The 23,561-nt window shown below is 34.4% G+C and overlaps 1 protein-coding gene across 2 annotated transcripts; it reads right to left on the reverse strand.

Annotated features, from left to right (window-relative positions):
• Positions 1–929: 929 nt before the first annotated feature.
• On the reverse strand, positions 930–22,286 carry LOC132564127 (endoplasmic reticulum membrane sensor NFE2L1-like). 2 transcript variants are annotated; one of them, XM_060228806.1, is made up of 9 exons: positions 21,981–22,286; positions 9,298–9,429; positions 8,631–8,730; positions 8,366–8,433; positions 7,800–7,985; positions 7,305–7,536; positions 6,591–6,809; positions 6,248–6,318; positions 930–5,987 (listed from the first exon to the last, which is right to left on the reverse strand). In XM_060228806.1, exons 1-9 carry the CDS (start codon positions 22,038–22,040, stop codon positions 5,094–5,096), a joined length of 1,962 nt encoding a protein of 653 aa, XP_060084789.1. In that variant the 5' UTR covers positions 22,041–22,286; the 3' UTR covers positions 930–5,093. The 2 variants fall into 2 exon arrangements, with proteins under 2 accessions (XP_060084789.1, XP_060084788.1); XM_060228805.1 differs by lacking the exon at positions 21,981–22,286 and adding an exon at positions 20,526–21,573.
• Between the last annotated feature and the right edge of the window lie 1,275 nt (positions 22,287–23,561).

The raw sequence follows: 23,561 nt of genomic DNA on the forward strand, positions 1-23,561 counted from the left end.
AACGATCACAATGATTACATACCTTAAATACGTAACTTATAACATACGTCACTAAATCAAAGCGATTCCGTCAGAAATACAATAATTGATACTGTTTCAGCCCTGCCCTATATAATTTATTCTTAGTATCTACAATTTTACTGTCCCAGTCATATTAATTCACGCGAATCTTCAGAGTTACAAGATACACAATAGAATATAATTTATTGTTAGTAAAAGAATACTGTCCCAGTCATATTAATTCACGTGAATCTTAAGAGTTACAAGGTACACAATAGTATATAATTTATTGTTAGTAAAAGAATACTGTCCCAGTCATATTAATTCACGTGAATCTTAAAGAGTTACAAGGTACACAATAGTATATAATTTAATCAACGTGAACCAGTATTCTCATGCCAGATAAATTAGCGATAATACATAAAATTAATTTGATATCACACAAGGTGTTCCTTACATGTAAACCGAAGTTTGGTATTCACCACGTTAATTCATGGGTTTTCTGTCAATGTGAAGACAGGTGTTTACAACTATCAATTAGTGTCCACAGAACACGTGTACATTTAAAGTACACAATTAGTAGAAATTCATAGTGCAATTGCGTCCACCATACTGTTCTTTAAATTTATTTCTATCCCAGGAGACTTTAATCTTGTAAGCACACTTTTCAGTCTTTTTGTACCATGCTTCTCAGCAGTATACCACTCACTTAAGGGTTTTCCTTGGAACCCTCAAATCTATCAATTGTAAGAGTCTTGGGTCTGACATTATATGCGATATAGAGTAAAACGTCATTAATTTAGGGAATTCTTGGTCTATTTAAGGAATCAAAATGAAGGTTTTGAGGGCGAAGGAAAACCCCTTGACTTGTAATACTTTTGCCAAGTATATATCAATGTTTGTGATAGTGAAAAAGAAAGCAAAACAACTTTTTATATAAACCTGTGTATTTCTATTTTTTCAAAACATTTTTTCACAATGTTTGATATACAATAAATTCATTAGGCAATGAAATGGAACATCATTACTGTACATGAAATACATCATACATCATGCAACACCATATTTCTGTGGAAAAATAGCACTTTATATCACAAAATATGGTACAAATCAAGTCTGCCTTTGCTAAATTGCATTTCAGTGAGAAACTTTTCCTGTGCCAAGAGTTTTACTAAAACAAATCTTTTAACTCCCAATTCTATCAAATCAACCAGATCATTCCCACTATCTGTTTTCATTCTATCAGTATCATTAATGTCTGAATCTGTATTGAAGAATCCTTTTTCTATACATAAATCGCCAAAAACATAAAGAAAGGCAATACTGGGCATACTTTATTTAACAATGAAAACATCGTTATTACTGATGTTTGATTAATTACTGAAAGTTGATTGCTCTGCAAAAGATTTAAACAAAGTAAGATTATGGCCATCTGAATACATGAACAATCTATGGGCCAACAGTACGGGTGTCATCTGACATTGAACTGGGCGAATGGTTTACAGTATTAACATAGATTGCCTCCTGGTCTCCTGACAATGGACGGCTGTTTGCTAGATTTTGACAATAAAAGCTCGCACAGTACCAAAGATTATTATAAATGAAAAAAAGAATCCCAATTTATCTTTATTCAATCATTTGTCCAAGACTCTGAAGAGCCTTTGTTTTTAACAACATGATATGAATATCGGAGACCTGCAGCCATTATCTACTTCCATGTACACACGCATGCTTGAATCTGAAACAATACACAGGTGAACATTGACACCCAATACCTACCATTGTGTTCTGAGTTAGCTAGCCTTACTTTGGCTAGTGGCTGACAATGACCATACGCGTGTTCCTAATATTAATCCTATGTCTAATATTAATCGTGCCTGACGTAACAGCTGATGTTATCAAGCCTCCACACTATAATCCCTAATGTGTACAAATCCAATTAGCCAAAGATTAAACCAAATTAAATTAGATTACAAATTATCATAATTAGTTCTCAACTCAAGAACACACAGGTAATCTGCCACCCACAAATTACAGTGATCATCTATTTCAAAACCGACAGAAAAGCAATCAATTTGGAACATGGCTTCGATCTTCATATCATTTCATGATTTTCTTTGTAGAAGTAAACATGTCAGCTTTGGCTCCTATCTGGCAACAACTGTCACTTTATATGGTGAATGGCTCATACTCCTGAACTTTCATATAAATGGAAATATTTTCTTGTAAAGGATTTCTTATAAGAGTTTATCATTGTTCTTAACTGGAGACACTTATCCTGTTATAGTGATAGCATATGGCAGGCCAATACATGTTGTACTGTTGGCATTCACCTTGTCACAAACGTCAATTACGTACAGCTAGAAGACTATGATAGTATCTGCAGTAACAATTGTAATTCTTGATTTCCTTTCTGAGAGGTTTCAAAGATTAGAATGGTGGTGACATAAATTTTTGTTGGCTGTATCCAACAATCTTCTCCTCAAGATTGTTTTTTGGAGCAGTTACAGGCACATAGGTGAAATACTTAGCAAAGGACTCAAACACATATTCAATCATAAACAGATTTTAAATATAACTCAACAAAATTTATAACAAAATTCTTTAACAAATTGTTCAACATATTTCTTCATATGATGTCAGCTGTAGTTATTTTCAAAAATGATAAAATGTTATTATGACAAAGCTGATCAAATGAGTGTACTAGTAATTCTATTAAAAAGATAGATATAATATGCACACTATTGGTAAATGGTCACTATGGATAATCTATATATATCAGATACATGGTTATTCTGTATGAAGGACAAGGCGACTGTATATGTTTTCTGTGATAAAATGAAATGCTCAGGCAGATCTGACTGTCAATAGTAACAACATCTCTATGAAATCTGCAATGGGATACCAGCTTTAGCCATGAAAACCTGTAGGAGGTTTAATCAGATAAAACTGGTAGCAACACTGCAATAACAAAGCATTAGCATACAAAACCATCTTGATGATCTGGATTTTGAAAACATTTTTTTCTTAACATAAACAAGCAGAAAATTCTTTTTTAAAATAAAATTGATTTCTAATTTAAATACCTGTAATGAAAATTTAATGTTCATTTGCAATTCTATAAAAAACATAGAGAATATTCAAATGTGTTGATAGTAAATATCAAACTACCCAGACCTCAAGTGTTTTCATTATTTACTTGATGGTACTCAAATGTTTACAAATCTTCTTACATCCTCTCTCTTTACACTCCAAAACATTTGCATCTCCAATTTCTCAGACTCTTTCCTTCATCATATTTTTCTTCACACAAATAACAGCACTTTTATTCAAAACAACAAAACACAGTCAAAACTTTTTTTTTTCATAACCACAAACACACAAAAAATACAAAAGAGCTACAAAAACTTATATGTATGATATCTACCAAACATGAACAAGTAATAACTACAATATTTTAAACAATGAAAGACAATGATATGGAATGATGCTAACCACAAATATTTATAGATTCTCAAGACACCGCCTCACTGTTGTTAACCCTAGCTAGATCCTCCTAGAACCACAGCAGGTTAAGCTAGCTCTATACTGTTAACCACAGCAGGTTAAGATCCCCCTATACTGTTAACAACAGCAGGTTAAGATCTCCCTATACTGTTAACCACAGCAGGTTAAGATCTTCCCAGACTGTTAACCACAGCAGGTTAAGATCCCTCCATACTGTTAACCATAGCAGGTTAAGATCCTCCTATACTGTTAACCACAGCAGGTTAAGATCTCCCCTTTATTGTTAACCACAGCAGGTTAAACCTCCCTATATAGTTAACCCTAGCTAGCTAAGATCTCCTGATACTGTTAACTCTGGTTAAGTTTTGCCTAATCGTTAGCCCAAGCAGGTTAGGATATCTCTATATTGTTAACCACCAAATGTTAAGATCTCCCTTAATCACTAATCACAGCAGGTTAAGATTCCTCTATATTGTTTAACCTAGCTGGCTAAGATCTCCCTATACTGTTAACTCTAGCTGGTTAAGTTTTGCCTAATCGTTAGCCAAAGCAGGTTAGGATCTCCCTATACTGTTAACCCTAGAGATTAGATCTCCCCATACCATTAACTCTAGCTAGTTAAGATATCCCTCCCTTGTTAACTAAAGCAGGTTAAGATCTTTCTATATTTACTGACAACCATTGTTGAGTTTGGTTTCACCAAATAGTTTATCATTGTTGTGTCAGAACCATTTTGCTGCATCAGGTATCATTATAGTATATACCATTAGAGAGATATACTTTACATTATATAGGTGACACAATCAACAGTAATATAATGACAACGCAAGTACAAGGGCTGGGGAATAACATTATGATGATCTAAAAAAAAATAAAAATAAAATTCATCAATATTAGTTTAACAGCACTGGATTCCAAATTTGATCTAACATCCAGAATCATGAATTACAGAAGAATTCCTTATAACACGAACCTGAAATTATTTATCATTTTAATGATAATCCACCTTCCGTGTATAAATTCCTACTATTAACTTGGATTTGAAATCCATAAATAAAGCACCTCTATCACAATTCACAAAGCAAGCTAGAATTCCAGTCAAATTTTTTTCTTCCCAAATCCAAAGATTCTACACAAACCTCTTAAAAAATCTTAGGTACCGCATTGTTTGATAAGGAAGTCTATTATGATTCATAGGGGGAATTAATGAATATAAAATACCCTGTAGACTTATAAAAGTTCTGCACACAGTTTTGTCCAATTAATATTTCTGTAATGTCAGACTTTTACCAAACTTGTAGACTAGTTAGAACTATTTCTTTACAAATGTTTGATTTAACCATGTCATCAGTCCCTAAGATACATATTATCATGTAATTCATAGACAAATGTACACCCCCTCATATTGCTTCTTTTTATATCCAGATTCTTTACATGCTGAATCATGAAATGTAATGATAAAGTTAATGGGACCAAAAGTTTTGAGTGAAATGCCTCTGAAATGCAGATATTTAGGCTGTAGCACTATCATCAGAGGTCAGAGACCCTTTGGGGCAAATTGCTGCTTTAACTCTTAAAGAGTACATTCACTTTTTCTCACTTTTCTTCTTCTTGTTCTTGGCCTGTTGCTCATCTGCAGTGACATTACGAGGGACGAGGAACACATTGCCATCACTTGACTGCTGCAGTGAGAAGAGATGAGGGTCATATGGACGACCATGTTCATCCCTTAGAGACTGGAAAATCTCCCTATATAGAGAGCTGAATTTGTCCTTCATTTCACGTGTCTGCTTGTCAATAGCATGCCGCTCTTGTAGCAGGCGATCTCGAGTGACTTTTAGAGATGTCATGTCATCCTCGAGATTTATAATAACATCTAACTTCCGTTTCCGACAATTCTGAGCCGCTACCTTGTTTTTCCCTCGTCTCCTAATGTCTCGTATTAACTGTAATTGTGGTTCTGTTAGTTTGTATTGTGTAAGAAGTTCATTGAACTCTTCAACGGGAACATCCACAATTTCTTCCACTGTTAACGGCACTTGAAGTTCCTGTATCCGTTTTGAATCTTTACACTGAGGGCCTTTGTGGCGAGGTTCTTTCTTTGCAGAAGTGCAGTATTTCTTGTACTCGCGTGGAGCCTGACCGGGTTGTAGTGGATAGGAGTGATTGTGACCGATGTGGTTTGTTTTCGTTGGTGCGAAGTTGAAGTCTGTATCATTTGATGAGCTGTGAGCACTATCACCATTAGAACTACCACCGGAGCTATAACTATCACCACCACTGTTGTAACTATCACCACCGCTATTGTAGCTATCTCCATCGTTGTTGTAGCCACTTCCCCCGTTGTTAAACTTGCTGTAATTGTTACTCTCGAAACTGCTGGCTTTGTTGAAGCTTGGAGATCCACCACTGTATTCATGGCCGCCTGTGGCACCTTCCAGACCATCAAATGGTGACAGGGCTGTCTCACTGAACTGGTCCTGGAGACACAAAATGTTTGATGATTCTCTTACTTACATCTTTATATATTACTCTTCTTTCAATTCAATCTTTAACTACTCATAACAAGATATCATTATGGGTTTCCAATTAGGACTGCATTTACAGAAAAACTTTACCTGAAACAAAACATCCAAATGGTTTGTAGACATAATCTACCAGATGTAGCTAAATTTCATCAATGAACAACTTCTGAACCATACTACGAACAGTGAGAAATTCAATAACTAGATAAACGTACCAGATCAGAGCTCTCCTGTGACACTCCTGATTCACTGCTGTTGTCATCCAACATTCTCATGGATCGTAAACCTAGAAAAACAATGTAAACCACATAAATATTGTCTCTAATCTTCATGGAAATCCCACATCTATGAAAATAGCCTATGTGTTTATATAATTAAAATGGCAAGATGGTTTTCATTGAATTATGATATCAATCTCGTACAATATATTTACATGAAGCCTTGTCGCTTTATATGTAATGCTGAATTGTCATTAGACAGATATTAATTTGAATGGTAAGCCATTTTATCTTCTAGCCAGGATACTATAAGGAAATGTTTTGCCAGTAGATGTCTAACCATCATTAAGAGCCATCTCTGTGAGGTTGTAATCCTCTAGTCCGTCCTCGGGGATGATGTCTGGCAGAATACTCTCCATCTCTACTATAGGGTCAGACTGGTTCTCACCACCACTACCGTTATTGTAGAACAAGTCATTTCGCTCCCAGTCGAGTGGGGTAGGACAGCCCTCACTAGAACTAGTTGACGTGAAATTATTCATTTGCTGCTGAGGAATGGCTGTAAAAATACATGAAATTCCTTTAAGTTACCTTTCCCCTCCTTTTATGTAAACATCTATATATAATTTGTCTTGTATCTGTCTTTCATTATTTAGAGCTATTTTCATCCTTTCTACTCTGCTGTTAAGTTCTTTTTTCATTTAAAAGGTATTTTTTCACGTTAATCATACAGGTTCATGAATATATTTTTCTGTCTTTTGTCTGTATTTTATATCTTAGCTTTCTTTCCACCTATGATTAATTTTTAAGCTGTAACTGGTTCTGGCATTGTTAGAATACAACTACAAAATCTGTTTTGTATCTATTCAATAAATGTTGCAGAATAAACAGAATATGTGGTCTGTGTCTTGAAATAGAAGTTGTATTTAAGATTGGGTTAGAAAAACAAAAGGCTTCTTGTTCTTCACCCTTACCAAAAAACACAGCTAATCTTTTAAGCCAATGACCATATAATCTCATAACTTAGTTATGTAATGTAAGAAAGGCAGCTTACAAGTGTTCGGGTATGGAGTTGGCAGTGAATTGTTGAGCTGAGGGGCCACGGGTAGGGTGGCATTCTGAATTAACACTGAACTGTTGTCCGTGGGAGACACAACAGACTGGTTTACTGGGCCCATTCCCATGGGGGGCCTCATATTTGTATCATTTTCTGGCAGTTCCAGCAGATTTACAAGATCCTGCCACCTCTCCTCCAAGCTTCCCATTGGAGCATATTGTTCATGATTCTATCAAAAACGAAACAACATCATCCATGAAATTTTTTGCTGCTTTCACAATAAAAAGATAAATGAAGAAAACTAAACATATCAAACAAAAATTTGACAGTTAAGGTTACGCAAATGAAGAACAGCTTATTATTCAACATTACATCAATACTGTTTCATATAAACACATGTAACATTCAGTAGTTTCACAATTACACTGTCAACAAAACCCATGTGTACGTAAATATCTCGCAAACTCCACGATTAAACACTTCAGACGGTACCTGTTGTGTTGCCGTATAGTTAGCAATGTCTGGCCCAAATCCCGTCATCATCTGAGAGGGCGGAGCTTGAGGAGGGGCCATCATTTGTGATGTGTGCTGATATTGTTGTTCTGGCATATGATAATCTCCCTCCAATGGTGGAGGCTCGCTCATCACAGTCATGTTGTTCTCGTATGGCATAAAGTTCTGTAAAAATGAAAACACATTTGTAAGAAAATAAACATATACACGATATATAAAATTTCCTCAACGCTATTATTCATCTGTCCATCTCTCCTAATAACTAACGATAACAATCAACTTGTCCACCAAAACACCAGGAAATAACAAAGAATACAAAAACTTTAATCTGCAGTAATATGTCCATTTAGTATATAACAGCCTCTGAAACCATGAGAGTAAAATTTAAGTCACAATACCAATTCATGTTTTCAGAGCAGCATCACAAAAGAATTTTAATAATCATCATAATGAAAGCAATGACACATTATAGAAATCTATCTTCAACTGATAGGCTAGAAGATATCATAAGCTGTCTATCTACGACATATTCAGAGAAGACTTGCCTGAAGCTGACTGTTTGGTATTGGAGGTTGTCCGCTTGCTGCTCTTCCTCGTAGAGCTACCCATTCACCTAAAAGAAAAAGCAAAAAGGTTATTGAACAGCATACTTCTTTAACATATTATCAATATACAAGTATATATATATCTGTACATAACTTTTTTTGACAGCTACCCTTTCAGTAAAATTCATCGTGTGGTAAGTTACTAGCCATATCTATTGAATAGAACTGACTTGTTTACAGAGGTTCTAACAAATATTAAAGTTACCTGTTTCTGTATCTTGCATAAAATTCTCTGTCAGCCATCTTCTATGTTGTTGTAGTCTCTGTTCCTCCTGCTTGTGCTGCAGAATTTCTCGTTCTTTTTGCTTTCAGACAAAATCATGATAAAATTAAGTACCAGACTTAATCTGAAGCATTCTTAATATGATAATCTTTAAGTATTCCTACTAAACACTGTTGATTATGTGTAAGGGCAATATGAGATCCCCCTTGTGTGTCCACCTATCATCCTATGGCTATTGTTAAATAGATTAAAGGTAAGAAGCAAAGATTTAACAAGAAAACACAGGGAATATACCTAACTAGAAGAATTATTCCAATATCTAGCAAAATATGTAAGATATATCAATGTTGTAAGTAAAGTGTTAGCTTAGAGTTTGTTTAGATTTCTCTATCAAATCTCTGTGATAAGTATTTTTATACTCAAGTATAAAAAATCTGAAAATTATCTATGTTTTTAAATCATCCAGATTATTTGTATAAATTAATAAAAAATTAAAGAATCAGTATCTTGTAACTTATGTTAAACAAAACTTGAAAATCTGGAAAGAAAAACATCTTCCCAAGAATCTAACAATATTTCACCATCAAACCTTCCTTCTTATATAACTAAGTAAAAAAAGCTGAAATAATACAAGCTGTTTCATACTCACTTTCTGTCTCTCCTTCTGCAGTTCCACCTCTCGTTCTCTTTCCAACTCCTGGCGGAGGTTGATGTCGAACACCTCCTTTCCCACACCCAAGTCTATGTCCTGTCTCCATAGCACGTCTATCAAATCCAGATCCTGTAACATAACAAACCACATGTTATGTAAAATATAATCATTTCTTTGTGTGTACTTTTCCTTGTAATTAAACATGTACATTAGTCCAGGAAAGGATCTACAACTGATAACAAGTACTCCCACATTAAATTTTTTATTGCAGCGTTGGCATATCACAAACACAATTTTATTTTGTGACACATACAGACATGTATAAATGTTAGGTGGAATCACTTCAGATTACTTTTGAACACAGAACTCTTGACTTCAGAATGACATTCAGGATATGATAGTACGGATATATCTGATAATTGTCAACAGATTCTGGGAATGGTTTCACAAGTGTACAAGTGTTATCTAAATCCTTGTGTACAAAGACTGCGACCACATGTAGTGTACAGGACATGTACCTGGAGACCTTACACAGGTAATGGTGTGAACAGGTGTACATTTAGAAAGACATTTACTCAAGTTCCTGCACATCTACATCTGCTGGACCTCAGTGTCCTACATGACAGGAGTATGGAAAACCACAAATGTTTCAAGTCATGTCATCCTTTGAAAATATTTCTCTTATTGAAAGCAATAAGAGAATTCCAAAAAAGTATGGAATTCTACTCATTTAAATATGTTGAAAAAATAGATAACTTAATAAAGAGCACACGAGCATCCTGTTCCTGGTACATTTACATAGAGTATACACTGCGGAAACACAGAATTTCAAAAATTCTGGGTAAACAAAACCACATCAATTGCAGCAATCATTGGGGTGGTGTACCTCAATTCATAATATTTATATTGTACCCATTAGAAACACCAGATTGAGAGTTTCCAGAGAGCGAATCAGTAAACATCACAGGGGCTGAGGAAACAAAAGTATTATCCAAATCTTATAGATATATTTAAAAAGAATTTCAACTGTTTTTGAACACTTTGTGTACCAGGTATTTTCAAATTCTTTGTCGAGTAAGAAATATGATTCTGTGATCTATATTTAAATCCACATCTCCCTGAAACTCAACGTTTGACTTAGATATTACCATTTCGTACATGTAAAGTATCTGTAGTATTACATGTTATATGTCATCTATTGCACACAGGGTTCCAGAAGAACAAGGTCCCAGTTACCAACGCCCTTTATCTATATTGATTCAGGATGTCACAGATTCCCGTACAAATGCACCTGTATTTTATGTACCTAGGGCTGCACATCCTGTACCAGCTCTGGTTGTTTGACATCTTACCACATTGGGAGTGTAGCTGTCTGGGTGTTAAATATTGATTATAAACATGGCATTTTCCTAGTAGCTACCAAGAGGAGTGGACTAGTGTATGACCACAAATCCTGAATGTAAGATTTATATCATGTTTTTATATTTGTAGAGTTGACTATATAGACTGCTTAAACAGGAACTGTTTATTTTATCAACTATCACACATAAAGATGAAGACTTTCCCAGATCGTGGTGTTTAGATCCGGCCATTCTAAAACATCAACCCGGATATTTGTTTATGACCATTGATTCTGTATCAAGATCTATAAAACACACTAATAGACAATCAATGTATATAACTGCTAGTGAAAGCAGGAAGTTTTGTCTTTCTTACAATCAGTACAAAGAAAATTAAAGTGGGCTAACAATTTGAAATCTAAAGAGTATGAAGATTATATCAATCTTTGCTAAAAAGTTGTTTTTGTTTAATCTGTTTTAACCCCTTTCACATGTCAATTTACTCATCAAACAGCATGCATATGGTGTACATTTGAAAATAAGATAAAGTTGGAATTGATTTGAGGGGAAAAAAAAAACAACTAAAAAACTATAATTACAATTCAAGTGATAAATTTACAAATTGACTTAGCATCTAAGAGCCTTTACATCCACATTTACAGCAATTAAATCTGACATATCCTCAAGCTGAAGTTTACTAACATTTAATGCTTTTCAGGCCCCAGGGTGAGTTTCTGACAAACTTCAATCTATTTTGCCACTATATATGGTAATTTCAGTTGTTTGTTATAATAACAGTTCATATTTTTAAGTAAAATATACCCAAGACTGTCATTTTCCTACACAATGTACTAAAGTAAAATTGTTAAAAAGTAAGACCCTTTACCCTATAATTTGTATGGTTGTAATGATATGACACATTTGGGTTAGTCGATGCCAAATCTCTAGTTCAGCTTTTATGTTCATCAATCTCAACCAAAATGAAATCAGCCTTAACTTTCATTTCATTTTCAAGTGTTTTTGATTAAAAAAAAAAAACCTTATGACATGTGATTTAACATCTACTCTGTCCATCATTCACCAGTATGCTATCAACTCCGGTGTCCTTAAGGGAAAACATCAACACAAGCCCTAGACAATTATTGCTATCCATTTACATTTATTTTAACGAGTTCAAGTACGTCCGAGTTGGTTTGTAGCAACCTTAGTAATCATAACAAATCATTAAAAGATGTGCACTTTTAGATATTCTTACTGTTATAATGTCACAACTACCACAGACATTCTCATAATGCATTAAATTACTTTTAAATCAATCAAGACAAGGTTTTTGAAGGTGTTATCACAAAAATTTAAATGAGAACAAGTGCTTGTTGTAAAATAGAGGACTTCAGTTAATTTCAACATCAATATTTTAAGTTAGATGATTGATGATAGAGAGCTGGTTTTTCCAATCCTGATGACACAAGTTGGCCCTTCCCAACCTTCATTATCATGTCATATATACACCTGTAGTATTCCTGTGTATTGAGTCAGGTGAGTACAAATCCATGAAACAAAGTATGGTTAGCTAGGATTTTTGTTAAAACTCACATGGACATTCCAGAAATTAAACAAATGAAATTTTTATTTGGAACATACTGCAGAGATATCAACCATTTTAAACTGATAGTTGCCTTTTGTTATCTGCAAACTGAAAAGAATATCAGAAAATTTAGAAACGAGAATAGTTTTAATACAAATTTGATAAAGCTAGTTGACTTGAACCTCAGAACAAGGACAAAACAGTCCTTGTTTGTCACACCACAACCAATAAACGGTTTCTGCTCCATCAATCAAGCAGAAAACTTCCTCCGTAATGGGCTTCTATAGTTTTCCATTATATCAGAGCAACTGACCCCAACATTAAGCTTCCTGATGACCTAGAATGTTATAGATCCTCCGCGCTCGAATCATTACCGCAATCAGACCCATGTAATTGTGTGGGATTTTAAGCCGACAACAATGCCTCTGTTCCATACCAATGTCGTTCAAACCAGAATTAAAAACATTTCGATCCTCCGAATAACAAGAGATTTGAAAACCTACAAAGCAAGCTTGGTCCCCTGTTCATAAAAGCTTTCTAATAAGGATTCAATTTACCTCCAAACCTTATTTGATCATACAATAGATTTATTCTTGTGTATTGACGACACACAGATAGAAAGTATTTCTGCCCCAAGGGTACAGAGGCCTTGCCAGTAAACACCAGATACAGTACTGTACTTTGTCAATGATGAAAGCCCTATAATAAGCCACACCAAATTTACTGTGAAAAAGACCTGAAATTGACGAAGACTCTTCAACTATTATATATACTAAACAAGCCCCCATATCGTTACATCTGTAATTACCTCTACAGGACTGTGATGAATGTGTGTCACTGAAAAAATCAATCCCGGTAACATCTAAGTGCTAAAATGAAATATTGAAGTAACAGAACAAATTCAGATTTTAATGGCCTCCAGGCGCCTCAAACCTCAAGACTCCTAAGCTTCAGCTCATTCTTTTTAAAGGTTTTTATTAAAATCAATAAAAAATGTAATGGTAAAGCCCTGCTTAGCGGTCCAAGGATAATCTATAATATATAGTGTAATGATATATTCAAAAAAGCTGACTTTTCTCGTTAAAGGGAACAAAGCCCTGAAGACTATCAATATAAGAGAGAGCTGGTAAGTTAGATGATATATGTGTGCAGTAACAAACTTGCCCTTCATCTGGGCAGGTGACTGGGGTTCGATACCACAATTAGACATGATAAAGCATGAGGTCATCTGCCCAACCATGTGGGGTAACTTCATGGATACTTCCATTGTAAAGACTCCCTATCACAAGTGTTTCCAACCACACCAACTAAAGTATAAGCCGATAGCTTTCTTCACAATTGTTGTAAAATTAAGTTTACAGCTTGACATGTGTGGGATTGGTACTCCTCTGAAAGCTGTTCATGACTTAACTGTATGTTATGACTGTGCTTTCAGGCATTTTAACTCAATTGCTCTGGATTGAACAGTTTCTTGTAACAGGCCTCCTTATGATATGGTGTTCAGTAAAGTAGCCACCACTTACTACAAGGTGACCCTATGGCCTTAAAATGACCCAGGTTGTTCATATGACACTAGTTACAAATTAAGTAATATGAGCAGCACATCTTCACCTTTTACAGACAAAAATTCTGTATCAAAAAACTTTCATGTAACACGAGCACATTCAGAATAGAAACTTACAAGATGTATTAACAGTGCTTAACAAAACCAACCAAACCACTTTTATATATAGTTCACAATATGAACTATAAAACTGCGAATGAGAAAATTTGTATCACAAATTATCTAAAAAAAAACCCCAAATTAAACTTGAATGCCCTTGATCAGTACACAGCAGGTGTTTCATGTGGATGTTAATGTGTATATGTTAGCTGTTTTACTGTATAAAATCTGTAAGCCTGATGTTCTGAATGACTTAATTATTACGCCTGTGTCTCGCCAACCAACTCGCGACACAATACATAGTCCAATTCAGGTGTCGCAAAACAATCTTATAAATTTTAATTTCAAATAACTGCGTAGAGTGATTGTTAGACGACGATTGCTGTCGTAAAAACAGCCAACTATTTAGTGATCTATCAAATGCGTGTCCAGAGTACACAATGACCAGCATTTCGCAACCAATGTCAACTTTTTTTTTAGGAATGTTGATTTGCAAACTGTATGCCCATGGGTTATTTTTAATGTCTATTCAAATATGTATGAAATTTGTCACAACTTCACACACATGGGTCAAATGTCCACGTTTAGTATTGTGATACAGCATTGCCTTATTCATGCTGTCTCCTACTGAAAATTTACTAATATTGATATGTAAAGCAGCATCGTTACACATACGTCTGAATTGATATCAAATTAGAACTAGGGTAGATGTTCTTCTATTCATTATGTATACATTGGTTAGCTTGCAACTATACTACATTGTACATGTGTTGATTAAAAATCTGAAACCTCAATTTGATACTCTTAAACAGATCTTTCCAAGATTACTGATAAAATTTTGGTGTAGATTTTTTTCTGTGTTCTGACTCACAGCCAGATCGATATCACAGGTAAAAATAACACTCGTTATGTGTGTCTCCAGTGGTGTTTTGGTTCTTTTTACCTAAGCGATAAGGTGAACTTCACCTGTAATGCATTTCAGATCAAGGTGTGCCTCATTTTACTTGTAACTTGAGTCGTGCCACGGTAACCCCACAGCTCTATGAAATCTCTATCATCTGTTCTCTGAAGACGTCTGTGCTGTATACTTACAGGGCAAACAATCTACCCAGGGATGGATGTCCTTGGCAAACCAGTTTTATGTACAAGGGGTAAACTGAGATCCCATTTACTCTACTTAATTACGTACAAATGTATTCCATTTCACCGCCCAGAGAGATTGAGAGAGAAGCATTCCATTCAGTGACAGATCGCATTGACTATATTTCTATGGAATTGCTTAATTTTTTATGTAAATTTTGTTAAATACCCTCTGGCAAATGTTGTTTAATCAAATGCAGAGATGAAAAAATGGAAATCTTACGCTCTTCTTGAAGACATTTATGAGGACGGTTTTCAAACATAAGACTTATAGTGTCTAATGTAGATAAAAAAAATCTTCATAGATACATTTTGTATCTAGATGTAATTTCTGATTAATGGTGGATATCTTTTTAAAACTTTCCAATTAAACAAACTTTTATTTGATAATTCAGCGTTTTTTTTTTCCTTTTAGGGGGTTTGAGAGATATCGACAATTCATTCTTTAATACAACTGTACAATTTTAGAGGAGTAAATATATTAAGGATGAACAGAATCATATCAATGATGTGTTTGTTCTAGATGTTAACCCCTAACACTGCCCCTTTAACATTTATAAATCAAAGCGATTTGCTTTTGAGTTAATGACATCAAAAATTTTAATTTGCAAATTTTTTCTGACATATATCTTTTCACCTGGACTTCAACTTGTTCTTGATATGGAATGGCTGTTTCTTAGCTCAGAATTTTTCTTTACATGAATAACTTGTACATATACTTCATGTTATTGATTTGTAATCATTATGCCCTGCTTTTGGATGATATATCTTGTACTGGTTGGCCTTTTGCGACCATTTGGCCTAGTTTTACCAGGACGACAAGTATATGTGGACATTTGGTGCACTATGATCATGCACAGAGCATATGTACCTGAACGGTAGAGGTCTGATATCAGCATGTGTTCCCCCAAAACAATTCACAAAAATATATGCCTTCTATTACTTTGCCTGGTAAAGCTTAACTTCATATACAATTAGTTACATCTTACTGTAAATGCTAAATGACTGTCTCTAACTTAAGTTTAATTCTTCAAGAAAATACATTACACTGTACTTGATATACAACAGAACGAAGGATTCTAAACTGAAGACAAACAAATGAATGACATATCTTAATACAAATTGAGAACTAAAATAAAATGATAGACATTTTCTGCAATTCTTGTCAGGAGCATTTTTTTATCATAAAGTGGTATAATCAATGTTGTTTACTTTATCTTTTACAAACAGTCTAAAGCATTTGAGCTACGATGATGTAAGGTGATCTTACAAACAATACACCATTCCAGACAAAAGGTAAAGACTTTTATACTTACCACATAACAATTCCTAGCTATAAACATTCATGTTTCATTGATAATCTTAATGTATTGTTAAAAGATTTATACTGCAATCTAAGGATGTGCTATTTTCAGTAGAGATCCACTAAAATTTAATTATGCAACATTAAGTATGTTTACAGTAGCCATTTTAAACTTTTTAATTAATAATTTAATAAATTTTTAATTTATATGCGAATACTTTACTTGCAACTTTGAGACTTGTCTTCATACAAGTTCAACGTTAACATACAGCTAATACTATATAAACTCTGACCTAAACACATAAAATTCAAATCTGGAATCATTAATTGTAAAATAAGTTGAATAAAAAAATGATGAAAATATAATATCAACAAAAACTAAGATCTGCACATTTATGTTTTAAGAAGTACTTCACATGGTCTTGGTCAATCAAAATCTCATTTCAAGAATTGATGTCGTAGAAGCTTTGACTACTTTCCAGTCTAATTGTCTAAAGATTCGGATCAGGATACAGGTCAACACATATGAAAATACTTAAAATGTTTCTTTGCAGGGATTATCTGTCTAAATTGTTGTTTATATCAATTCTAAGTACAACATCATTGTGGAGATGCTTTGACAAGTGAGGGCAGATAGACTGATCCAAAAGTTGTCAGCATATTTCCTTCAAATAGAGATTTGGATCTAAGTAGCCATCAATCTGTGCTGAATTATCTTGTAAAGGTAGGATATCATCATGTGACCAATGATTTTATTTCATGGTAATATTACACGTGAAGTTGATACCTGGATAGAGAATATTTGATAAACTATTGTAACTGTTACCATATTTAACAACATTCTGACATTACCAACAAACTCACTTAGAAGTTGATCAATCATTATCATCGTATTCTCAACTTTACATGTTGATGACACATTTGAGCTAGTCATTATCATAAATTTCTCAAATGTCAAAATCGATCAAATGCATCAGCCTCAATAGAAAAGATGGCTGCCATAGTTTGGCTAGTGTCATAATTATAGTCATGGCAACAAATTTGCAATTAATGGGCATGCTAGCGTTAAAATGATTGTCATGGTAACACAATGGCAATTAATGAGTATGCTAGCTTCATAATGATTGTCATGGTAACAAATTGGCAATTAATGAGTATGCTACCGTTATAATGATTGACATAGTAACAAATTGGAGATTAATGCGTATGCTAGCGTCATACTGATTGTCATGGAAACACATTGGCAATTAATGAATATGCTAGTACCATAATGATTGTCATGGTAACATGTTGGCAATTAATGAGTATGCTGACATCATAATGATTGTCATGGAAATGAAATGGCAATTAATGTGTATGCTAGCATCATAATTATCAACATGGAAACATATTGGCATCTAATGAGTATGCTAGTGTCATAATAATCGTCATGGTAACATGTTGGCAATTAATGAGTATATTAGGGATCAGATCAAGAAAATTGTCAAACAAATATTTGTTACATACCTATTACTTCAGAATGTAGAAAGAAAACATGTGATGACTTTATACTTTCCTTTTGTAGTTTGTAGCATGGCAAACTGAACAGATACTTATACAGTGTCATGGTTCTTTTTGTGAACCTCATGCACAGATAGAATTTATTAATACAATTTGCATCTACTGCCATCAAATATTTAGATCTAAGAAAACTGTTTTCATTTCAAGATTTGAAATATATTTCTGATACATGTATTGACTTTATCACAAATACACTCACAGTAAATTTTAAGTCTACTGTCAGGACCCCGTATATCAATAAGTTGTTCTCCAGCCTATATTTATTCATTACAATGCAAATCACTGTGATTTATACTGAACCCTATTAGAAGCTGACATCTACGTATATAAAGTGACAAAATTGTAACAACTTGTACATCAGTACTTCAGATTTATTCCTGTTGTGAGGCTAACACAGGACCAGACACAAGTAAACAATTTGTTTCCTGTACATCTTATAACAATATTGATAGTCAAGGTTGTAAGATATTGCTTTTCCCAAAACATATACACAAACGTTTGCCCATTGTTACATCATTAAGTTTTTTTTAAAATAATTTTCTAGCTGAACTTATTATTTGGATGAATAGGTTGTGTGTACATGGTAATAATTGCTTAATTATCTGTATAATGACCTCATGTTAACGGGACTTTTTGCCAGGGCCTGTTCCCAAGTCCTGGTTTACTGTTAATTACATATGGAACAAAGGGCCATGTCTACAAAATGTGGTGGTAAATGTTGTTAGCGGTCAGCAGGATTAACTTAGGTGACACCAATTAGATAATGAGGCAGTGTATTCCTTTAGCAAAGCTTTGTTTATGTTGCCAGGTGTTTCTGTACCTATTTGCCAAATAAAGCAATCCTACTTATGGCATACCTAAAGGATCTCTGAAATTGGGAGATTACATAGGATCAGGAGGTGGGGCTGAGGAATGAACATTGAGAAACTCCTGTCTGAATTGGTAAAGTTGGCAGGTATGAAATAAAATCCTTACACATTCATAGCATTAATTTCCCTTGACAATAATCATTTGAATTTCCCATTACATTTTTTAAAAAAAAATTATTTGAGTAATTGACTCGTTGTAATTTTTAAACATTGTTGAAAAATAATATCAAGCACCAATTGCAACCTATTTGTCCCATAGATTGTTGAGAAAAGCCTGTTTCTGCTGAAAAACCTATGGCTTGTACCTGGACTACCCAACATAAACCTCTAACCTGCAACCCAACAGTGGAGGGCTAGTGATAAATGATGGGAAGACGCCATTACAACATGGTCATTGCAGCCCCAACCAACTCTTCATGTACCAATTCAAATCTTCTTAAACATTATTAAACAAGAAACACCATACCAAGTATTAGGTATGCATGTTGCCACATGAATGTAGCATAATAATAATACAATAACCAATTTTAAATATGCTTTTGATAAACTCTATTTATCTGGCAATTTCTAAGTAAAGACCACATCTGTACTTTTTCTATATTTCTGGCTGTCATAATGTCAGTTATCCTGCATCTGGCACTGCCATTGTCGGACTATGCCTGCCACATATATTTTCGCTGTATTTAGTTCAGAAAAGAGCTGTGTATTTTAGCATGTGTGGTAATTTGATAGAATTACTTTCTGAATTTACTTAAATATCAAGTTTAACAATATAAGTAACTGTTGAAGTATGTCATTTTACATGCTGTAATGAATAAGTTTATTTATGAAAATTCATGAAATCGCTGCCATATCCATTGAAGTTTGGAACTACATTTCTGCATGGAGCAATTATTTGACATACTTCACCAGGCAAAATTGAGCATAACATCGTCAACAGGCAAACAAACATTGAACAACGTAATTGCTGAAGTTTCCATTGGCTGATTTTCAATCAATGTTGCAGGATAAATAGAATACATGGTCCGTGTCATAAAATATAAGCCGTTTTTTGGCTCAGACAGGAAAACAAAAGTGGTTCTCCAAAGACTCACCACTTTCATCTTTCTACATCCTCGCCAAAATACAGCTTATAATTTAAGACGCTGCATTCTCTATATATTATAGTTTCACATTAAGTAATATCAAACTGAGAATATGATTGGTCTGCAGAGTTTGAAATATTGGAGCATATGTATGTATACTGGTATATCAATTTCTATGTTGTACCATGAAGAATTTCGAGAGAAAAATATTCGTCTTTCTCTTTTGAAAATTGCACGCCTTTCTTTTCATTTTTGTTTGCTATCATGAATAAGGAGTTTCAATAATCTTTATCAATGATATCAATTGCATGTCAATTAAGTTGATGTATGTATCAAATGACAAAGAATTTTAACTTCAGTTTTAAGTTATATCTAAGATATGTACAAACAAAAACACAAATTACAATACATAATGCCAGTGTTTTTTAGGCCTCAGGTATTTGAGTCCTAGCCACATGCTTTTCCTGTTAGTCTCACTTAAACTTTGAAAACCAACTATATCTTTTAGTATTGGGAATCCTGAAAAAAAGTTGGAATTTGTGCTCTGGTCTTGTCTAAAAATATCCCAAAAATATAATTGATAATGCTGAAGACCTTGGCAATAACTCTAATAAGACCTAACAATAGATTATACAGGTCATCTTTCTAAAATTGCTTTGTTTTCCTGATGTAGCCAATACCTCAGATGTCAACTCCTCTGTCTGTTGTTCAGGTGATGCTGCCTCTGTTTCCCCCTCGTCTTCATATAGAGACATCTCATTATGCACATCACTTTCAATTTCATCTTCCTGGTGTATTGTACCAGTCAGGTGATTGTCAAAATTTTCCTGGACCACCCCTTCATCTGAATTTTCATTATCATTATTATTGTGCTGATTGTTTAGATTAATGACAGGAACATTTTGTTGAATTAATGGTGACCTGCTGGCAAGAAATGCAGAAATACCTCTCCCTCCATTGTTTCGCGGATTTGCTGATCCATGCCAGTTACCAAACCGACTTAATGATCGCAAATCTTGTATAATAAGATCAATATTATTGTCTAGTGATTTCGGATGAATTCTTCCATGAAGTGAATCTATATAATTATTAAAATCAGTTAACGAATATGCAACAGTTTGTCCGTATAAAATCTCTTGTACTTCAGGATAATGACTGTAAGTGTGATCAACTACATTATTCAAATCTGTCCTCAATAAACTGAGAAGAATTGCGATGTTCAACAATCCGTCAGTAAAATACTCCTTGAATCTCATCCCAGCAGCTTAGAAGGCGTTTTCAGGATAACGAAGTATGGGTCTATAACACACCCGAAATGGGCTCATACGTCCATGTTCGAAGGTAAACAAAGCACTTTGTTCTTTCTCGATTCGGCCATGAAAGTTGTAATTCCCCAGTTGAAAACCACGTTGCAGACACAGAGTACTGCTTAAACGATTCCTCAGTTGAAGTTATTAGTCATATATATAAATATAAAGGTTTATCTGAAGTCCCTTCAAGAGAATCAAATTTGGTTAAACTCGATGAACGAAGAAGGTGTTTTGTTGTCTTGTGTACTTGGATGCCATGACAGTTCCTTTGCGGTTAGGCGTGCAACATGTCTTTGTCAGTTAAACAAAATTTTCCAATACTTTCTGTGCATTATTTGACTTGTTATGTTATATCTCAGCACAATATGACGAAATGTCACCTGAAATATTTACAAACATTCGAGAAAATTCCTCCAAGTATGTCATGTAACAGCGGAATTCGTGTGTGTGAATCAGCGAAATAGAAATTGACGTCATGTTGCACATGCGTAAGGTGTAGTTTTCCTTCGATTAATTTACTTCCGGTGCACGATATTGACCCTCACCTGTCAAAGCTAGTACAAAACATATAGCCACATACCTACCTGAGCTATAAAGCGTCATTTAAAAAAGAACTTTCTAACACATCCAGTTAAGATAAACGCGAGTAAATGCCAACATTAATAAACAAATACACACATACAAGTGATCACCTCAACATTGAAATATTGCATGAAATATGAAATGTTACATGGAATCAGGTCATCGGTTTGCATTTCTTCACAAGGGCGGGCGAGATGAAGCAAATATTATAATACACATCTCGTCAACGATACACAATCTTACCTGCGTAATAACGCTGTTATTGTTATTGCCGGGAACACACACCGGCTCTAGCTTAATCATGTTGTCGTTTTTAAGTGTTGACGATCTTCTAGTTATGACCTACAGAGCTTAAAGCTCAGGGACTGTTCCTTAAAACACCAATAAACAAGAGAGATTCCGTGTAAATCCTCGAGGTAGTGTCATCAAATCACGATTGCTGTAAATCCCGTGACACTGAAGTGAAAATCGACTACATAAAATCCACTCATGAGCGAACACAGCTGTGACAATCCCGTGCACATCTAGCGCACTTCACTCGCGTACATGAAACCCCTCACACAACTGTACATACTGTAAGCTAAACTGTGTCACCGCGATTGAAGTCTACGGGATCTGAAACGAGTGTTCATTGGTTCACCGTTAGTCACGTGGTGCGCTAATGAACAACCCTCCATGAGAGTACATATACGTAGGTACACGCTCAGTGATCACCTACATAATATATTAAATATTTCAGATATAATGTCGTTCATACGAATTAACAAATCCACTGTACTGGTGTGTTTCTTCCAACGAAAAAAACGGACACCATACAATTTACAGCAGATCCATTATACAACAGGCGTTTCGATAACATAGGCGTAACTGATCATCTGTGAGACGAAGTGTTGCTTTCATTCTTCCAAGTGCAAATCAGTAAAACTTGTTTTATTTTGTTTGCCTATTTATGGAAAGGAAAAAAATCGACAAAACAGCTGATGTTTAGAAGAAATACCAAATCCAATATTTCTTGACTCAGGTTTTTAACCACAGAATTACAATATGGCGATACATATTGGTACAATTTTCTATTTCAAGAATTAATACAGGTGAATATAATATACTTCTGTTAGTATTTCATTTCTAGAAATATTAACCCCTAGTATTCCTGTTCTAGGGAAATTTATCCTAATATTTCTGTTCTCGGGATATTAGCTCCGAGTATTTCATTTCTATTAACCCCTGCTATTCCTGTTCTAGGGAAATTTATTCTAATATTCATGTTCTCGGAATGTTAACCCCCAGTATTTCTGTTCTCGGCATGTTAACCCCCAGTATTTCTGTTCTCGGAATATTAACCCCAGTAATTCTGTTCTCGGATTTTTAAACCCAATACCTGTGTACGGTCAGATTTCAGTTTTCTTTTAGTTTGTATCATATACTTGCTTGATTTACAGTGGACGCTTTTAGCCATCTGCATGAAATCAAATTAATTGGGATTATTGTCATTAAAATGGAAATAAGAACATGAAATTGATTCCTTTGTAAACTGTATCTTTATTAATTAAGAAATGTTCTATCATCACCTGATTATTGTTTTGATAATAAACGTAAATACCAGGACAGATCTGTGATAATAACAGTATAAACTGAAGGTAATTGTTCTGCTTCCTGAATTGGATTGTCAGCTATCTGGATTTAGAAATAAATAAATAAATATTTTCATGATAAAACGATCCCATGAAGTACTTACTTTATGACTATACAGTAATGGGTAAAATATACATACACCGTGTACAGCTATACCTAACAAGCACCCGAGTGTTTATTGTAGTGTGATAA

Source organism: Ylistrum balloti, unplaced genomic scaffold (genome assembly GCF_031769215.1).
Source record: "Ylistrum balloti isolate Yb309-2 unplaced genomic scaffold, AGI_CSIRO_Ybal_v1 Utg371998, whole genome shotgun sequence".
NCBI lineage: Eukaryota > Metazoa > Mollusca > Bivalvia > Pectinida > Pectinidae > Ylistrum > Ylistrum balloti.